Source organism: Coturnix japonica, linkage group LGE22C19W28_E50C23, assembly GCF_001577835.2.
Source record: "Coturnix japonica isolate 7356 linkage group LGE22C19W28_E50C23, Coturnix japonica 2.1, whole genome shotgun sequence".
Lineage (NCBI taxonomy): Eukaryota > Metazoa > Chordata > Aves > Galliformes > Phasianidae > Coturnix > Coturnix japonica.
The window spans coordinates 1,230,230-1,245,845 of NC_029544.1; the positions used below are offsets into that span (position 1 = coordinate 1,230,230).

The 15,616-nt window shown below is 49.6% G+C and overlaps 2 protein-coding genes across 2 annotated transcripts; both read left to right on the forward strand.

Moving 5' to 3' along the window:
* The first annotated feature begins 2,845 nt into the window (after positions 1–2,845).
* LOC107325834 (keratin, type II cytoskeletal 6A-like) lies at positions 2,846–6,591 on the forward strand. Its single transcript, XM_015887035.1, has 9 exons — positions 2,846–3,692; positions 3,848–4,062; positions 4,531–4,591; positions 4,680–4,775; positions 5,044–5,208; positions 5,523–5,648; positions 5,738–5,958; positions 6,084–6,118; positions 6,197–6,591. Exons 1-9 carry the CDS (start codon positions 2,910–2,912, stop codon positions 6,403–6,405), a joined length of 1,911 nt encoding a protein of 636 aa, XP_015742521.1. The 5' UTR covers positions 2,846–2,909; the 3' UTR covers positions 6,406–6,591.
* Positions 6,592–10,275: 3,684 nt separating this feature from the next.
* Positions 10,276–13,828, forward strand: LOC107325787 (keratin, type II cuticular Hb4-like). The gene is given in 9 exon segments (XM_015886944.2): positions 10,276–10,692; positions 10,993–11,201; positions 11,613–11,673; positions 11,953–12,048; positions 12,253–12,417; positions 12,539–12,664; positions 12,780–13,000; positions 13,203–13,241; positions 13,307–13,828. Coding segments are annotated over 9 exon segments (1,494 nt in total). The 3' UTR covers positions 13,467–13,828.
* Positions 13,829–15,616: the final 1,788 nt, after the last annotated feature.

Sequence of the window (15,616 nt, forward strand, 5' to 3'; positions counted from 1 at the left end):
TTCTATTGCGTGGAGCTTTTAATTAAAGGCATAGAACAACAAATGCAAATGCAGATAACGAGCACTTCTCATGGGGCCCTGCCCAGTTCAAGGCTCAGGTTTTTTTGCTCCATGTTCATGTCTCCTGAATCTCCCCATAAGCAGCCAAATAAAGGCACAGTGCAGCAGCAAGGGGAGGGTGCCATGGGTTGCAATGAGTTGCTTCTCCCCACTAAGCAAGGAAAACCCCTAGAAGCAAAACTCAGGGCATGCCAAGGCAAGAGCAAAGCACAGGGGAAAAGGTCTGGGATTCATTTAGCGTGCAGCTTGCAGCCAGCACAACAGCTCCCGGGGGGCACAAAGGGCTGTGCCAGGTGTGTGATGTACCTGCATGAACTTAGAACAATAGGGAACTAATTAGCAGGGGAGGCAGCACAACCACCCGACCTGTCCAAGGATAAATCTCATCTCAAAACTCTATTTACTGTGAGCTGTCTCACCTCAGTTCTTGGGTATTAGGAGAAATTGGAGTCTGTTGGAGTCACCGTCCATGGGGGTGTTTAAAAGCCATGGAGATGTGTCACTGAGGGAATATTAGTGGGCATGGTGGGATGGGTTGGGGTTGGGCTGGGTGGTCTCAGGGGTCTTGTCCAATCTTATTGATTCTGCAGGTGGGCACAGTGGGGATGGACTGATGAACTAGACTTGGTTGGACTTGATGAACTTAGAGGTCTTTTCCAACCTTACTGACTCCATGATTCTCTAAGTGTAAGTGCAGGCACCTGGGAGCACTCTCCTTCTGTGCTTGGGGTATTCCCTTTCTAGATGACAATTAAGAGGTGGAGAGACCCATTCACAAACATCCATGTGCTGCGTTGAGGGGAGTTGTCTCCCATCCAACACCTATAAAAAGTTAAGAACCTGCCAGAAATAGCAAGTCTTCAAGATCCACTGTTTCTTCTTGTTCCTAGAAGGCATCGGAGACAAGATCTTGTTTTGAGGAGGTGGAGGAGAATCAGGGGAGGTGCAGCAATCTTACGTGTGGTTCTGTGACTAATAGGGAGAAAATAATTGAGAAGTGAAAGCAGAGCATTATCTGGCTGAAAGCTCCAAAATAGTGACAGTTGCTGGAAGATGAGTGGGAAAGACACAGGACTGAAAAAAGTCCCCATTGCCTGTTATGGCTTTGTAATGTTTGCATGTAAGGGCAGGAAATGGGTAGAGCCACAGTCTTGGGAAGATACTCAAAGAGATGGGTTCAGAAAGAAGAAAAGGCAGTACCTGAGTGGCAGAACATATTTAGGTTTTCCTTCAACATCAGCAGTTCCCCATGTTTTTCTGTGATGCTCTGAGCTCCTTCTGCTCCTCTCCACACCCCACAGGGTGAGTTGCCAGCAGGGTTACAGCTCTGCTGCATCTCAGTGCCCCTCCTCCTCCATCTCCCCCTGCTGAGGGCTCCTGAGACCCCCTACCCAACATCCTGGCCCGTGCTGTGGGCTGCATCCCCAGCCACCAGGACACAGCAGCACACGTAGCCACGGGCACAGCAGGCGGTGCCATCCGTTGCATCACACCTGGGTCATAGCATTGAGATTACAAAGCTCTTACAGAGCATGGGAAAGGCTGAGGTCGGAATTCCTTCTCCCCGGGTACTGCTTTTTAACAAGATAGCAAGGATGAAGCAAAGTTTCTTTCCACACAACATGCAGCTGTCCTGCTGCAGAGCAGGGTCTGGCCTCCATGCACAAACATAGATGTAGAGATGTAGTGGGGATGCTCTCCTGCAGGACAGCCCTCATTAACACTGGCACAGCCTTGAGTATTGAATTTGCAATATGAGGAGGGAATCGTGCCTCCAAATACCCATCACTGAGTGCTGCCTGTGATGGAGCCCTGCAGATGGTCGAGTCTAGTGCCTTAGGATGGGGTACTGAAGCTCTTCTTTAAGCAATGAGTTGTCTTGAAATCTGCTGTGTGCTGTAGCTCACAGGTGACAAAACACTCATCCTTGGGGCTAAAAAGCACTTGGCTTATGTCTGGCCCTAGAAACTACTGAACACACAGAGCAGACATGAGGAGTGGACTTGGAGCACCTCCAGGATGGGTTTCCATGCACACAGAGCTACAGTGCAGGGCACAGAGGGCTGGTCAGGACAGTGTGGATCACTGAAAAAGTGCATTATTGGCATTTCCTGGGAACTCTGATGAATTGGAGTGGAGGGAGTTGGCTGAGAACAATGCCATGAGAGCAGATCCCCGGCACTGAATTTCCTGGTGACTAAGAGTTATCGAAAGGGGAAGAGAAGAACTGTGGGGAGGAGAGCCTGGGAACAGGCTGGGTAGGGGCACGGTCATCTGTCAGTTAGGGAACGGCTCAGCATCTATGAGGTGAAGCCATGCGAAATAGCCAGCTCAGGCTGCACCGTCACTGCCAGCCAGAGCTCCCTCCCAGCTCACACCGTGATATTTCATCACTTGTTGTCAGTCTGAATCAGGATGATTTGCAGACTCATTTCACAGAAAGAAAAGGTCTGAAGGTATTGTTCACTAAGCAGCTTCCATGTTCTCCCCATTCCCCAAATGGTTTTCAGTAGCTAATGGTCCAAGACCGTCAGCTGATGGTCCATCAGAGCCCATGGCCACACTGGCTTTGACCATCACCTCTTTCTTCCTTTTTCCTATCATCTCAAGTTAAATGCCACATTTGGGCATGAGAAGAAAAGCCCAGAACACCCCACAAGTTGAGGCCCGAGGTGCTGATGCTGATGGCTTTACTCAGAATCTCAGCAGCAGGAAAACATAGACCCACAATCAGAGATTTCCCAAACCACAGAGCTCTGAAAAGTGAAAAAAAAAATGAGCTTTTACGCAAGGAAGGGACTGATTCACCCATGAAATAGAGATGAGCGAGCACTTGCCCAACACGGACAATGCACGGCAGAAAGGAGTGGGGAAGGGGTGGCTATGAGCAGCCTTTGGTGTTTTCACAGGTATTTCAACAGCCAGACCATGACTGTCCCAAAAAATGCAACAGCTGCAACTTTGCAGGCGATTGGCATCATGGAGAGGTGTGCCAAGCCTGGTTAATCAGTCCGATGAGCAGCACATCAAACCCATCCCCAGCTTGTAAGGGGATAAAAGGGCCAACCCCAGCCCAGGGAGCACAACCTCACCTCATTGCACTCCTCATCCTCACTGCTTTGCTCCTCCAGTCTCTCACATCAGCTGTGATGTCTCGGCAGTGCAGTGTGAGGAACCAGGGCCGGTCTGGCTTCAGTGCTGCATCTGCCTTTATCCCAAGTGCTTGCAGCACTGGGTTCGTCTCTCGCTCCGTGGCTCAAGGTGGAAGCTGCAGCACTGCTGCAGGGTATGGAGGATTTGGAGGAGGTTTTGGAAGCAGAAGCCTCTATAGCGTTGGTGGATGCAAGAGGATCTCCATGGCTGGAAGGGGCAGTGGATTCTATGGACCTGCAGGGTTTGGTGCTGGCACAGGGATCTCCTGTGGGTTTGGTGGTGCTTTTGGGTTTGGTGGGGGTATGGGTGGCCCTGGATTCCCTGCTGTCCCCACTGGGGGCATCCAGGAGGTGTCTGTCAACCAGAGCCTTCTGAAGCCCCTCAACCTGGCGATCGACCCCAGCATCCAGAGCATCCGTAAGGAGGAGAAGGAGCAGATCCAAACCCTCAACAACAAATTTGCCTCCTTCATCGACAAGGTGAGCCCCGAGATTTCTTGGCTGTGCCATGCTGATTCTTCAGTGGAGAAGCACAAAGCAGGGCAAAGCTGGATCTCTATCAGCCATGCTGCATTTGATACAAAGCCATTTCTATCAGCAGCAGCCAGGGAATAAAACCTGCTTTCTCCTTCCAGGTCCGGTTCCTTGAGCAAGAAAACAAAGTCTTAGAGACCAAGTGGGCCCTTCTGCAGGAACAGGGGCACAAAACAGTCAGAAACAACGTTGAGCCCCTCTTCGAGGCTTACATCAACAACCTCAGGAGGCAGCTGAGCAGCTTGCTGGCAGACAAGGAAAACCTGGGTGGGGAGCTGAGCAAGATGCAGAGCCTGGCTGAGGACTTCAAGAGCAAGTAGGTTTTTGTTTGGGGTCTGCTTGGTGAGCAGGGTGGGCAGCGCTCCATTGCACCTGTGCAGTCAGATAAGGAAGAAAGGCCTTATTTTATTTTATTTTATTTTATTTTATTTTATTTTATTTTATTTTATTTTATTTTATTTTATTTTATTTTATTTTATTTTATTTTATTTTATTTTNTTTTATTTTATTTTATTTTATTTTATTTTATTTTATTTTATTTTATTTTATTTTATTTTATTTTATTTTATTTTATTTTATTTTATTATTTTTCTGATATAAAGCTCTGAATAACGCCCAGGGTTAAGTATGCATATCTGACACACACAACCCCATGGCAGAAAGCTATAGGGTTATGAGACCAAGGTACCGAGCTGCTCCCATAAAGAAAGTTGAGCCAGGTCCTACAAACACTCACAAAACTTCTGCATAAGCCCATAGCAAACCCTCCATCTCCATCCCACAGATATGAAGATGAGATCAACAAGCGCACAGCTACTGAGAATGAGTTTGTGATTCTGAAGAAGGTGGGTGCATGCAGGATTCTGCTACAAGAATCACTGCAGCTTCTCCTCTGCAAGCAGCTCCATTCCTGTGCTGTTCTTCTTCCCTTAGGAGGTGGATTCTACCTATATGACCAAGACGGAGCTGCAAGCCAGGCGGGATGCCCTCCTGGAGGAGATAGACTTCCTCAGAGCCCTCTATGAAGCAGTAAGCTCCTTCCCAGGACCTTCATGTCCAGCTCATTTCCTAACATCTTTGCTTCATTTTCCCACCTCGGTAGCTCGGGATGGATTATTTTCCACTCTTCTGCACCACATACCTCCACACTTATTTACTTCACCAGCTGTATTAACCCTTCCTGGAAGATTTGCGGGGGAAAAAAATCACTTTGCAAACAGAGCTCTGTACCCCATTGGGGCCTGGAACAAGAGATGTGCCCCTTTAGTGACTCACCCAACCCCCATTGCTTTGGCAGGAGCTGTCTCAGCTGCAGAGCCAGATCTCTGACACCTCTGTCATCCTGACCATGGACAACAACCGCAGCCTGGACATGGACAGCATCATTGCTGAGGTGAAGGCACAGTACGAGGACATCGCCAAGCGCAGCCGGGAGGAGGCTGAGTCCTGGTACCAGTCCAGGGTGAGTGCCCAGGATGGGTTCTGCAAAGGGCAAACCGTGCTCCCTTCCCCAGCTCCCCAAGGGTAGGTCCTATTGGGACCCCATGGATGGGGCCCTGGTCTGATGGAGAAGATGGAGCAGCCCAGGGCAGGTTTGGGGCTTGGGGGTGCTGTAAAAACCCTTCCAACCCAAGCCATGCTGTGATTACATGGCTCTGTATGATCTTAAAGACCCTTCCAACCCAACCATCCCATGGTTCTGTGATATGATACTCACACACTGCTTCATGCTACAACACTGGGTTCTGCCCTGACCTCTGTTCCTCTCCCTGGCAGTACGAAGAGCTGCAGGCTACAGCAGGCAGGCACGGGGATGACCTCCGCAGCACCAAGCAGGAGATCTCTGAGCTCAACCGGCACGTCCAGCGGCTGCGGGCTGAGATTGACAGCGTGAAGAAACAGGTACAGTTCTAATGCAAAGACTCAATCAAGCCCATCAAATAGCCATAAGTGTCACCTCAGTGAGTTCTGCCACTGTTTTTCCTCCCCAGTGTGCCAGCTTGCAGACAGCCATTGCAGATGCTGAGCAGCGTGGTGAGCTGGCCCTGAAGGATGCCAGGGACAAACTGGCTGAGCTGGAGGCAGCCCTGCAGAAAGCAAAGACAGACCTGGCCCGGCAGCTGCGTGAGTACCAGGAGCTGATGAACGTCAAGCTGGCCCTGGACATTGAGATTGCGACCTACAGGAAACTGCTGGAGGGCGAGGAGTGCAGGTGGGTGAAGCCAAGCAGTGCAGTTGCAAGATCTGCATCTTCCCTCATACAGATGTTCTGTTGGCTTTTCAAACACATCTTGTTCATGGTCTAAATGCTTACTGTCTTCTTCTGCTCAATTCCAGGCTCTCTGGAGAAGGTGCTGGTGCAGTGAACATCTGTAAGTACCAGTTTTGTGACTTTTCCATGTCTGCCAGCCGCTCTGTCCATGTGTTTATGGGTGTTTCTTCTCTTGCAGCTGTGACCAGAACCACTGTAGGATCAGGATATGGAAGTGGCAGCTGCCAGAGCTTCAGAGGCAGCAGCGGGGCTGGAGCTGGGCTCTGTGCTGGAGGAATGGGCTTCAGCTCTGGGAGCGGACAAGGCATGGCTGGGTCGTGTGTGGTTGGTGGAAGCAGCTCCAGCACGCAGTACATCAGCAGCTCTTCGACCAAGAGATGCTACTGAGGTCCAACAGCCACGTGCCGCCCTGTCCCTCATGTTGTGTGCAGTCCTCACCCTGTTACCTGCAAAACATTAGGAATTCCAAGTTGTCTGCCCTTATTTATGTAAAAGCCTAGCTCCTGTTTGTTCTTAGATGCTGCAAAAGCCCCACATCCCTGTGTTTGTCTAATAAAAGGCATGTGAAATTCATTCTGTTGCATTCTCCTTTTAATTCCAATGACTTTCCATGGCCATGGCAGCATCATCGTCTCTTTAGAAGAAGGTGAACACAAGTCAGAGTTAAGTAAACTTAAGAGTTTAAGACCCAAGGCATCCCAGAACTGTGAGACCTCAGCAAGGACTAACCTGACCTGGCGTTCTTCAGCTGCTGTATAAGTAGCAGCACTCTACACCTTGCATGGCATCTGCCTTTTTATTATTATTATTATTATTTCTACTGCTTTTTTAAACCAGGAGCACACTGACCACTTCTTACTGATGTGGGTTTCTCTCCAGGAGAGAAAATCTACCAAAAACAAAAACCCCAAGGATTAATTTTAAGTGTGAGCTTAAGTGCTGCTTTCTCCCTCTAAAATAATAGCACCCCTTGCTCCTGATGGTTGGGTTCCAGCGCTGCTGGAAGCCAGGAGGTAATTTCTACCCCATGGAAAGTCTCTGAAGGTTTCAGCTCAGCTCATTAACTCTTTAGGAGGAGCTGCTCCTTCTCATCCACTCTATGCACTTTGGAAAAGCTTCTGTCAAGCCTCAGTGTCTGCTACCATACCTCCGGGGGACGCACTGTGTAATGGGTTTGAGTAAGTAAAGGAGCTTAAATGGTTGGTGTGGAACCAGAAAAACAAGAGAGGAGAGTGAGGAGCAACTGAAAAGAAGGGCACAGCACCCTCTGCTCTGCCTTTCTGGGGTGGAAGATCATGGTCTGACACCTCTGCCACCTTCACCAGCAGGATGGATGAAGGTGTTTATGTACAGGACATGTCTCTTTCTCCATTAGCTTCAGCAGGAAACCCCAGATCCTCAGTTTACAGGGAGGTGAATGGGGATGAATCCTGGCTGTAAGCCCAGCCCCACCAGTCAAACTGGAGGCAGTAACATCAGTAGGGTTAAAAACACAAGGAAACCATCCCTGGTTCAGTGCCATTGTTCTTAACTCCCTTCAACCTTTGTATGAAAAAGAATGCATCTCACTCTCCAGGGACTCTAGAGGGACCTACAGGCCAACTTTTGGGAAGGTTTGATTAAAGGAGTTGAATCCCACCTTCAGTCAGTTGGTTGCAGCTCAACGTGGCCCTCTGGGATATTAGTGTACCCCCAACTGGTCAAACCCTTCTCTGCCCATCAATGTTCCTCTTGTGCCTAAGAGGATGAGAGAGGAAATCCATTTAATAACACAGTAAAACTCATGTCCTTGAAAGGAGCAGCGCTGGGAGCTGTAATCCCATTGCATGTGGCATTAAGCAGAATGCTCCTTCATTGCATAAAACCTTCTGATGTGCTTGGGGACATGGATAGTGTCTCCATGGGCAAAGCCAAGCTGGAAGTCCCTTACCCATAGTCAGATTCCAGAGAAGCCCATATGCAGAATAAGAACTTCCTTTACTTTTCCCTCAGCCCTTGTCTCTTGGGGAGGCCTACAGAGTTCAGCTCTTACAGCCCATCACTTAAAGTCATCCATGCATATATATGGTGTAAATGAGTCAGCTGTGACCCCAGTGATGAAGATCTCAGCCTTACAGCTTGAGATTGGAGGCTGCAACCCCAGCACCACACAGCAGTTCTCATCACTGACATCTCCTCACTTTGGTATTTATTTTCACTGTTTTCTCACTCCATAGTATGAGGAACTGAGAGAAGCTGCTGGCAAACACGGCTTGTGTAACATAAAAAACCAAAATTACGGAGCTGAATGGGGTGAATCAGAGACAACTGGAGAACATGAAAACACCAAAGCCCAGGGAAGGATGACTCAAGGACAGTAATGTGCCAATGGTAATTCCCAGGCTGTGGATTTCCAACTCCTCCACGAGAGAAAGGGAGCAATTAAGTCCGTTTTGATCATGGAATCATAGAACCATTTGAGTTGGAAGGGACCTTTAAAGGGGGAATCAGCAATGAATCCAAGCCCATCAGCTCCTTTTACAGCCATCACCTCCATAAGTGTAACCATAGGAGGCAGCAGCAACAAAAGCATCATCACTCCAGGTGCTGTTTGTACCACTGTACAGTGCTGAGAGCAGGAAGAGCTCCAATATCAAAGGTGCATCCTCTATAACCTCCTGCAGGTCAAAACACTAAAAAAAACCCCAAACAAAAATGGGGGCCACTACTTGTTCACCCCCCCCCACACACACACTTCTTCCTCTTTCACCACACACCCAAGCACTCCACTCCAATCCTGCTCAAGCCAATTAACACTGTTTGGTTTAACCGAGGTAGCTCAAAACATCTCAATGGGTTTTCTTGGAGTCCAACATCATGCTCTGCTGCTTTGTCCCATTGAACCAGAGGACCTGAAGCTTCATTCAGGGATGCCTCTCCTTCTGAGATGGCTACTCTGCATGGCCGCCTTACAACACTTCCCCTCAAATTTCAGTCTAAAAGTGCTGTAGAGTTGCATTCAGTGTCACTTGTCCCATTAACATGAGAAAGCGTTTCCCAAAAGAAGGAAAAGATGGCATTCAGAAGATATAGAGGGAAGAGATGCACACAGAGCCATGAAATGCTGCCAGAGCCCAAACTGGAGCAAGGTGACCTGGTACAGGAGGATGAAGGACACCGCGGAACCACCAGATTTGCTCCATCCTCTCATGCACCATCCCTGGAAAGTCTTTGAGGGCCCTGGAGCCGAAGAGTCCAGTGAGGCTACTAATTTGGGCTTGCAATCAACCACTGAACAAGGAAGGGGAAAAACGCAGTAAACAAAACCCAGCCATTAGCTTGGAACTTCCACCCTGCCCCTAGAAAGCATGCTGCCCTCCCACACGGCGACGCGGGCTCCAACGCCGTTCCCATCTCTCCAAGCCATGGACGCACACACGTGAATAGAAAAGGTGGGAGGAATGAAGCCTCAGTGCTGCAATGAGGGCACTCGCCCAACGTGGGAGGCAATGGAGTGAGCCCCAAGCAAGGAAGGAGTCTTAGAGCTGATGGACAACAAGACAGCTTTTTTTTTCAGAGGATTTGGCCAATTCAGAGCGCTCACAACAGCCACGATGTTCCAAACAAGGTCTCTATTTTAACTAATACCCCACAAAACAAGCTATGATGGAAAACACTCCCAACCAGCAACGTGATGTTGTTTGCCAGGCACTCAAAGATGTTGCCTTTCCATAGGCAAAGCCAACAAAACACGGTCATCTATCACTAATCCGCACACAAGGCTTTGTTTGCTAACTCTCAATGAATTCCTATTTATTACTGATGTCATTTCTTAAACACGATAGACTAATTCAGGTTGGAAAAGACCTCCAAGACCTCCCAGTCCAGCCCCAGCCCATCCCACCATGCCCACTGATGAGTGAGAACTTGACATCTTCATCCAACCTGTAACAAGGCAAAAGTTTTGTACATTCCTGAAAACAAGGAGCACCAGCACAAGCCCTGATTTTCACTGTGATTACACAAGACTTCACTATGACCCCACTGACTTAACAGCAGTCTTCAATTGCGTTATGGGACAAATCTGCTTTCTCCATTGGTTAGCAGGGCATATGCTAAGCAGCTCCTACTCTGCATCGTAAACATCTTGTGGAAGTTTCATGCAGCCTCGCCCCGTTTTCCACACAAATAAAAGGAAGAAGGTGCTGCACTGGAGGCAGAGGGAACTGCACCGGGGCTCAGCACACCACCTGCACCCAGCCCTCCCCAGCAGCAGCCATGCCCTGCTCCTATGGCACCAACGTTCGCAATTTCAGCTCATCCTCTGTTGCTCTTCCCAGGAATGGGCAAAGCTTTGGTAGAGTTTTGTGTCACCAGCGTGGGTTGGGTTCCTTCAGCACCAGGAGCCTCAGCACAGCATCATCCAGGCCCAGAATAGCTGTAGGAAGGTGTCCTCCTACAAGGTGTGGATATGGTTTAGGTGCTGCTGGAGTGGGATTTGGCTGCAGAGGTGCTGGCTTTGGCTATAGGGTTGGTGGATCCTCCAGGCCGTGCACCATCGTCCCCATCACCATCAATGAGAAACTGCTGCAACCACTCCAACTGGAGCTGGACCCCAATGTGCAGACTGTGAAGTACCAAGAGAAGGAGCAGATCAAGACTCTCAACAACAAATTTGCTTCTTTCATCGAGAAGGTGAGCAGAGAAACCCTCCCAGGGAGGTCTAGAATGGGGTGAGGAATCCTGGAAATACAGCTCTGTTTTAGACACTGAGGACAACTTCAGAAGGTCAGTTGAGCACCAAGGTGTTCTTTTCTAGAAGTGTTATGGGTTTAATGCATTTCCACCAGGCTTGCCCACAAAAACCATATGCACAAAAGAACAGTGCAATAGGAAACACTGCATTCAGGTGTATTTTATGGCTGTTGCGTGGGTACCACCTATCACAACCACTCAACCCTCATCTCATTTCCCATTGTGCTCTCTGGGATTCAGGTGCGATTACTGGAGCAGGAGAACGAGGTGCTGGAGACCAAGTGGAGCTTTCTGCAGGGTCAGAAACATTGCAGGAACACCATCGTGCCCATGTTGGAGGCTTGTATTGGGAGCTTGAAGAAGCAGCTGGAAGTGCTGGGGTGCAACAGAGCCCAGTTAGAAACACACCTGAAAGCAGCCCAAGAGGCTTTGGAAACCAACAGGAAAATGTAAGTGAGAGCATTTTGATATAATAAATGGTTCCCAGAGAACAGGATCATAAAAGCATGTCCCAGTTTACGGGGATGGACCAAACAGAGGACATATCTCCTCTAGATTCTCCCACTATTTCCTAACCCAAGGAATCAACACTTAGAGCAATTCCAAGCGTTCCTCTGCTCTCTGGTGCAGAAGTCAACTCAGAACAGTTCTGCTGCAAACATGTACACCGAAACCTCTCTGAAAGCAAGCATGCTTTCCCATGGGCTACGAAACAAGAACAAAACATCCTTAAATATCATCTGGGGAAAAGGGAAACAAAAATAAAAATAGGAGGGGTTCCATTTCTTGAAGTAAGTTTGCAGAACCCCAAACAAAGATGTAATTGCACTGAACTTGAAGTCTCCTGTTTTCCCACGCAGGTACGAGGATGAACGCAGCCGGCGGAGCTGCACTGAGAAGGAGTTGATTGCCCTGAAGAAGGTGAGCAAAGGCCATTTGAACCCTCCTGTTGTGTCCAGGTCTTTGGGGTGCATGCAGGCTGTGATTTCTTTCCCAAGCATCGCACAGAACAAGTACCAGCAGGAGCTGGTGCTCTGGTGTGCTTGAACTCAGACCAGCAGCAGTTGTGCAAGCGGGAGCTGGAGTGCAGCCATGCTACCTGCACCCAAAGTCCCCCACCCCAAGGGCAGCCCCGAGTCTGTTCTCACTAATCAGCTTCCACTAATCATCTTCCTCCTTCTCTCCCCTCTGCCACTTCAGGACATGGACTGCTTTTCCTTAAACAAAGCAGAGCTGGGGGCTAAGGTGGGAAGGATGGAAAGAGAGTTTGACTTCCTCAAGGTGCTCTATGAGGAGGTAAGCAGCTCCCTGTTGCTTCAGCTCTGCGTTTCACAGGCAGATCTGGAAGGACAGGGGAGCTGTGGGGCAATGGTCAGCTCTTATGATGAATGGGGGGGACCAACAATCCACCCCTATGTGGTCACTGCAAAGGGGGGACCAAGTGCATGAATGGGGTTGGATGGGATCATGGCAGTGCCAGCATCTCACTGTTACCTCCAGGAGATCCACCAGCTGCGGGTCCACATCTCAGACACAGCGGTGGTTGTGCAGATGGACAACAGCCGTGATCCCAACCTGGATGGCATCGTTGCCAATGTCAAGGCTCACTACGAGGACACTGCCTGCAGGAGCAGGGCAGAAACTGAAGCCTGGTGTAAAGGCAAGGTGAGAAAAGCAGCCAGAAAGAAGGTGTGGGTGCATCTCTGAAAACCCAGAGTTGCTCTGATTTAACTCAAAGCACTTGCTTTTGGGGGACACACAACCCACACCTTTGGGGCTTTTGCAGTTCGAGGAGCTGCGAGTTACTGCAGGCAGAAATGCTGATAGTCTGCAAGAGAAGAAAAGAGAGGCGGCCGAGCTGACACGAGTGGTCAAGAAACTGAGCGGAGAAATCAGGAGTGCCAAGGAGCAGGTGAGTGCCAGCAGGTCTGCTGCTCCATCAGGGCACAGTGATGCTGAATTGTTGTTCCAAACGTGTCACGTTTAAAAATACCAAGAGACATTTAAGGCTGGCCACATCTTTGCAGTGCTGCAAACTGGAAATGGCCGTGGCTGATGCTGAGCAACGCAAGGAAACATCCATCAAGGATGCAAAAAGCAAACTCACCAAGCTGGAGGCTGCTCTGCAGAAGGCGAAGCAGGACCTGGCCCGGCAGCTGTGGGAGTTCCAAGAGCTGATGAACATCAAGCTGGCCCTGGACATTGAGATCACGACCTACAGGAAGCTGCTGGAGGGCGAGGAGAGCAGGTGAGTGGCAGACAGCAACACCAAACCCTTCGGATCCATGTGCCAGAATGGGAAAACCAACTGGGCAGTGATTTTCAGGTGGTAAATCCACCTCACACCTGCACTGGTGCCAACAGAGTCCGTCCTGCTGCCTGCAAACATTGGGGGCTCACAGGGCTCTGCATGTGAGCAAACATAACCATGTGCAACCTTTCCTCTACAGGCTCTGTGCAGAAGGAGGAGTCCCTGTCAACATCTGTAAGTTGGAGCATAAAACTTCTTCCAAGCTTGGGCATCTCCTGCCTTTTCTCCCAGTAATTCCCTAAGCTGAAACTCAACTTTGCCTTTCACAGCTGTCTGCCATTCCCAAGGAGGTCTCGCCTACAGCCCAGAGCCCAGCTTTGCTGGGTTGGCCAATGGAAGCTCATGCATTAGGAATGGGAGCACCCACATGAAGGTTGCGTCCATGGGCAAATTGACCGTGTAAAGAGTTGCAGATGAACGGCAAGGCTGGAAACGAAGCCATAAATACCATCCTAAATAAAGGATCTTGGGGCCTGAGCCCACTGTCAAAAGCAACAGGGGCTGATCCATTAATAAGCCTGGCCTTAGGTCACAAAACAACTCTGCTGTTGTGTTCAAGGGATCCAGACCCAGCCTTAAACACATGGCACTGGCATCAATCACCTTTCCAATTTGCCAGAGCCCAGTAAATTGAGCTGCTGGTGTAAATGCATTTATCCTGCTTGAGGTCTGGGAAGGGGAGAGGATGCAGTGATTTATTTCTAATGACTTCACATTTTGTCAGCAATGCTTGTCAATGTCTTTTATCCCAGTTACAGCCTCACATCTCCAATAAATCTACATAGCAATTCAGTTACGCATTGGCTCCTTTCTGGGAAGAGGAAGGGTTGGTTTTGTCTTTGCTCCAGGATCTCAAATCACTTACGGGGTCTGACAGGCAGGTCCAAGCCCCATATCCCCTGACAAAGCCCTCACTGACATCAGTGGTCTCCCATATCCTTCAATCTACCAATATTCTGTGCGCAAGGAGCTTACAAACCTCCCTCCAAAGCACCAAACCTCTCTCCAAGGCCCAGCTCTTTGCTTGCATGCACGGAGCAGGAGCCAACTCATGGGGTTACACGTCTTCATTAAGGCAGGGTGGAGCTCCAAATAATTTTCCTCCCAGGAAAAAAAAAAAGAAAGAAACCAAAACAAAACACCATTTAGAGGGCACTGACTAAGCAAAGATGCTCTCGCACTTTGCATAAAGCTAACTGAAACTTCTCATTACCACCATCAGTGCCCAAATCCCCTGAGAACAACACTGATTGCCCTAACTTGCCCAGGAACTCTTTTACATCCTGATGGCAGGAGCTGCTGGGTGGTTTGGGGCCAATTTGTCCTCCCTTTGCTCAGCTTACAGCCCATACTGCACTGTAAGTGCTCCATTATCAGAGCATAGAGTGTTCCCTTCCCCTTAGTAGAGTCTGGGGAACCTCTTTTCCTCTTCACCAGGCTTTAGAACCACATCAAGCCAATTAGGCTCCCTTGGTGCACCCCAGGACCCACAATGGCTGCTGGAGCACCCTTAGCTCAGGACTGATGCACATTTCATATGCTCATTATCCACCTTAATCACTGCTGCAAAACAGGAGGCCAATAAATACATTCTCAGTGCTGCGGTGGGCGCTGGGTCACACCTGCCTCCTTCTGGAAATGCAAAAGCTGCTTCTGAATTACAGCTCCTTAATGCAGCAGGAGGCTCAGGTCACACCTGGCTTTGCACTGATTTAATAAGGTTAAATTCCAACCAGCCCCAGATGAGATCCAAGGAACACGAGGTGCATCCATCCCCACGGCCTCACATGGACACGAAGCACCTGAAGGCTGCAGATCCCCTTCTCCCCAGCACTGAGCATTGTTCTGCAGTGTGGGAGAGCTGCAGCCACACCTTCCACATCCCCATACCCAGATCATGGCTGCACACAATTCAACAGCAGGGTCGGAGCCTCCATTCCCAATTAGGCATCACAGAGCCATGCAAATGACAGCAAGCAGCGGCCTCCCCTGCCCCAAAACCATCCAGGCAAGGCTGTTCTTTGAGCTCTTTGTTTCCATTTACTCCAGGGGATTTCTTTTTGCGTTTCACTCCCTTGGCTGTGACAGGAAAGCATTGAGCTGGGTGTGCCAGGCTGATAGCAGGGCTCTGCTGGGCACACGGGGAGCTCCCCTCCCTGCATTAGTGCCACGTGTGCTGTAAAACCACACAGCCAGGCTGAGCACAGAGAGCTGGGATGGCAGGGTTGGGTTTGCCACAGGCACAGCATCCGCCAGGCTTTCATGGTGCTGCAGGAAACAGCTTTTCACATTGACTGTGAAAGTGGGAAACATTCTCTGCCTGGCCCCGTTTCCATCCCATGGGATGACACCTACAGCACTAGGGGTTCACCCCACATCTGCTCACCTGTGCTGTCCCAAAAGGAGCAGCAAGGAGTTGTCCTGGTGCAGATTGATTCTGCTGAGTTTTGGCTGCCTGCAAGCAAAGCATTTATCCCCAAGTTTGCCTCCTCTCTGCTCAGCATTCGGTGCTCAGAAAGGGGTCGTTCCCAACTGGTTCCAGTTGTGCTGAGG

What these genes read in the sequence shown, in the direction of transcription:
- LOC107325834 (XM_015887035.1), top strand. Translation starts at nt 2,910, where the DNA reads ATGCACGGCAGAAAGGAGTGGGGAAGGGGTGGCTATGAGCAGCCTTTG. An exon ending in AGTCCTGGTACCAGTCCAGG is followed by an intron (nt 5,209 to 5,522) that starts GTGAGTGCCCAG and finishes TCTCCCTGGCAG; the next exon opens with TACGAAGAGCTGCAGGCTAC. An exon ending in TTGACAGCGTGAAGAAACAG is followed by an intron (nt 5,649 to 5,737) that starts GTACAGTTCTAA and finishes TTTCCTCCCCAG; the next exon opens with TGTGCCAGCTTGCAGACAGC.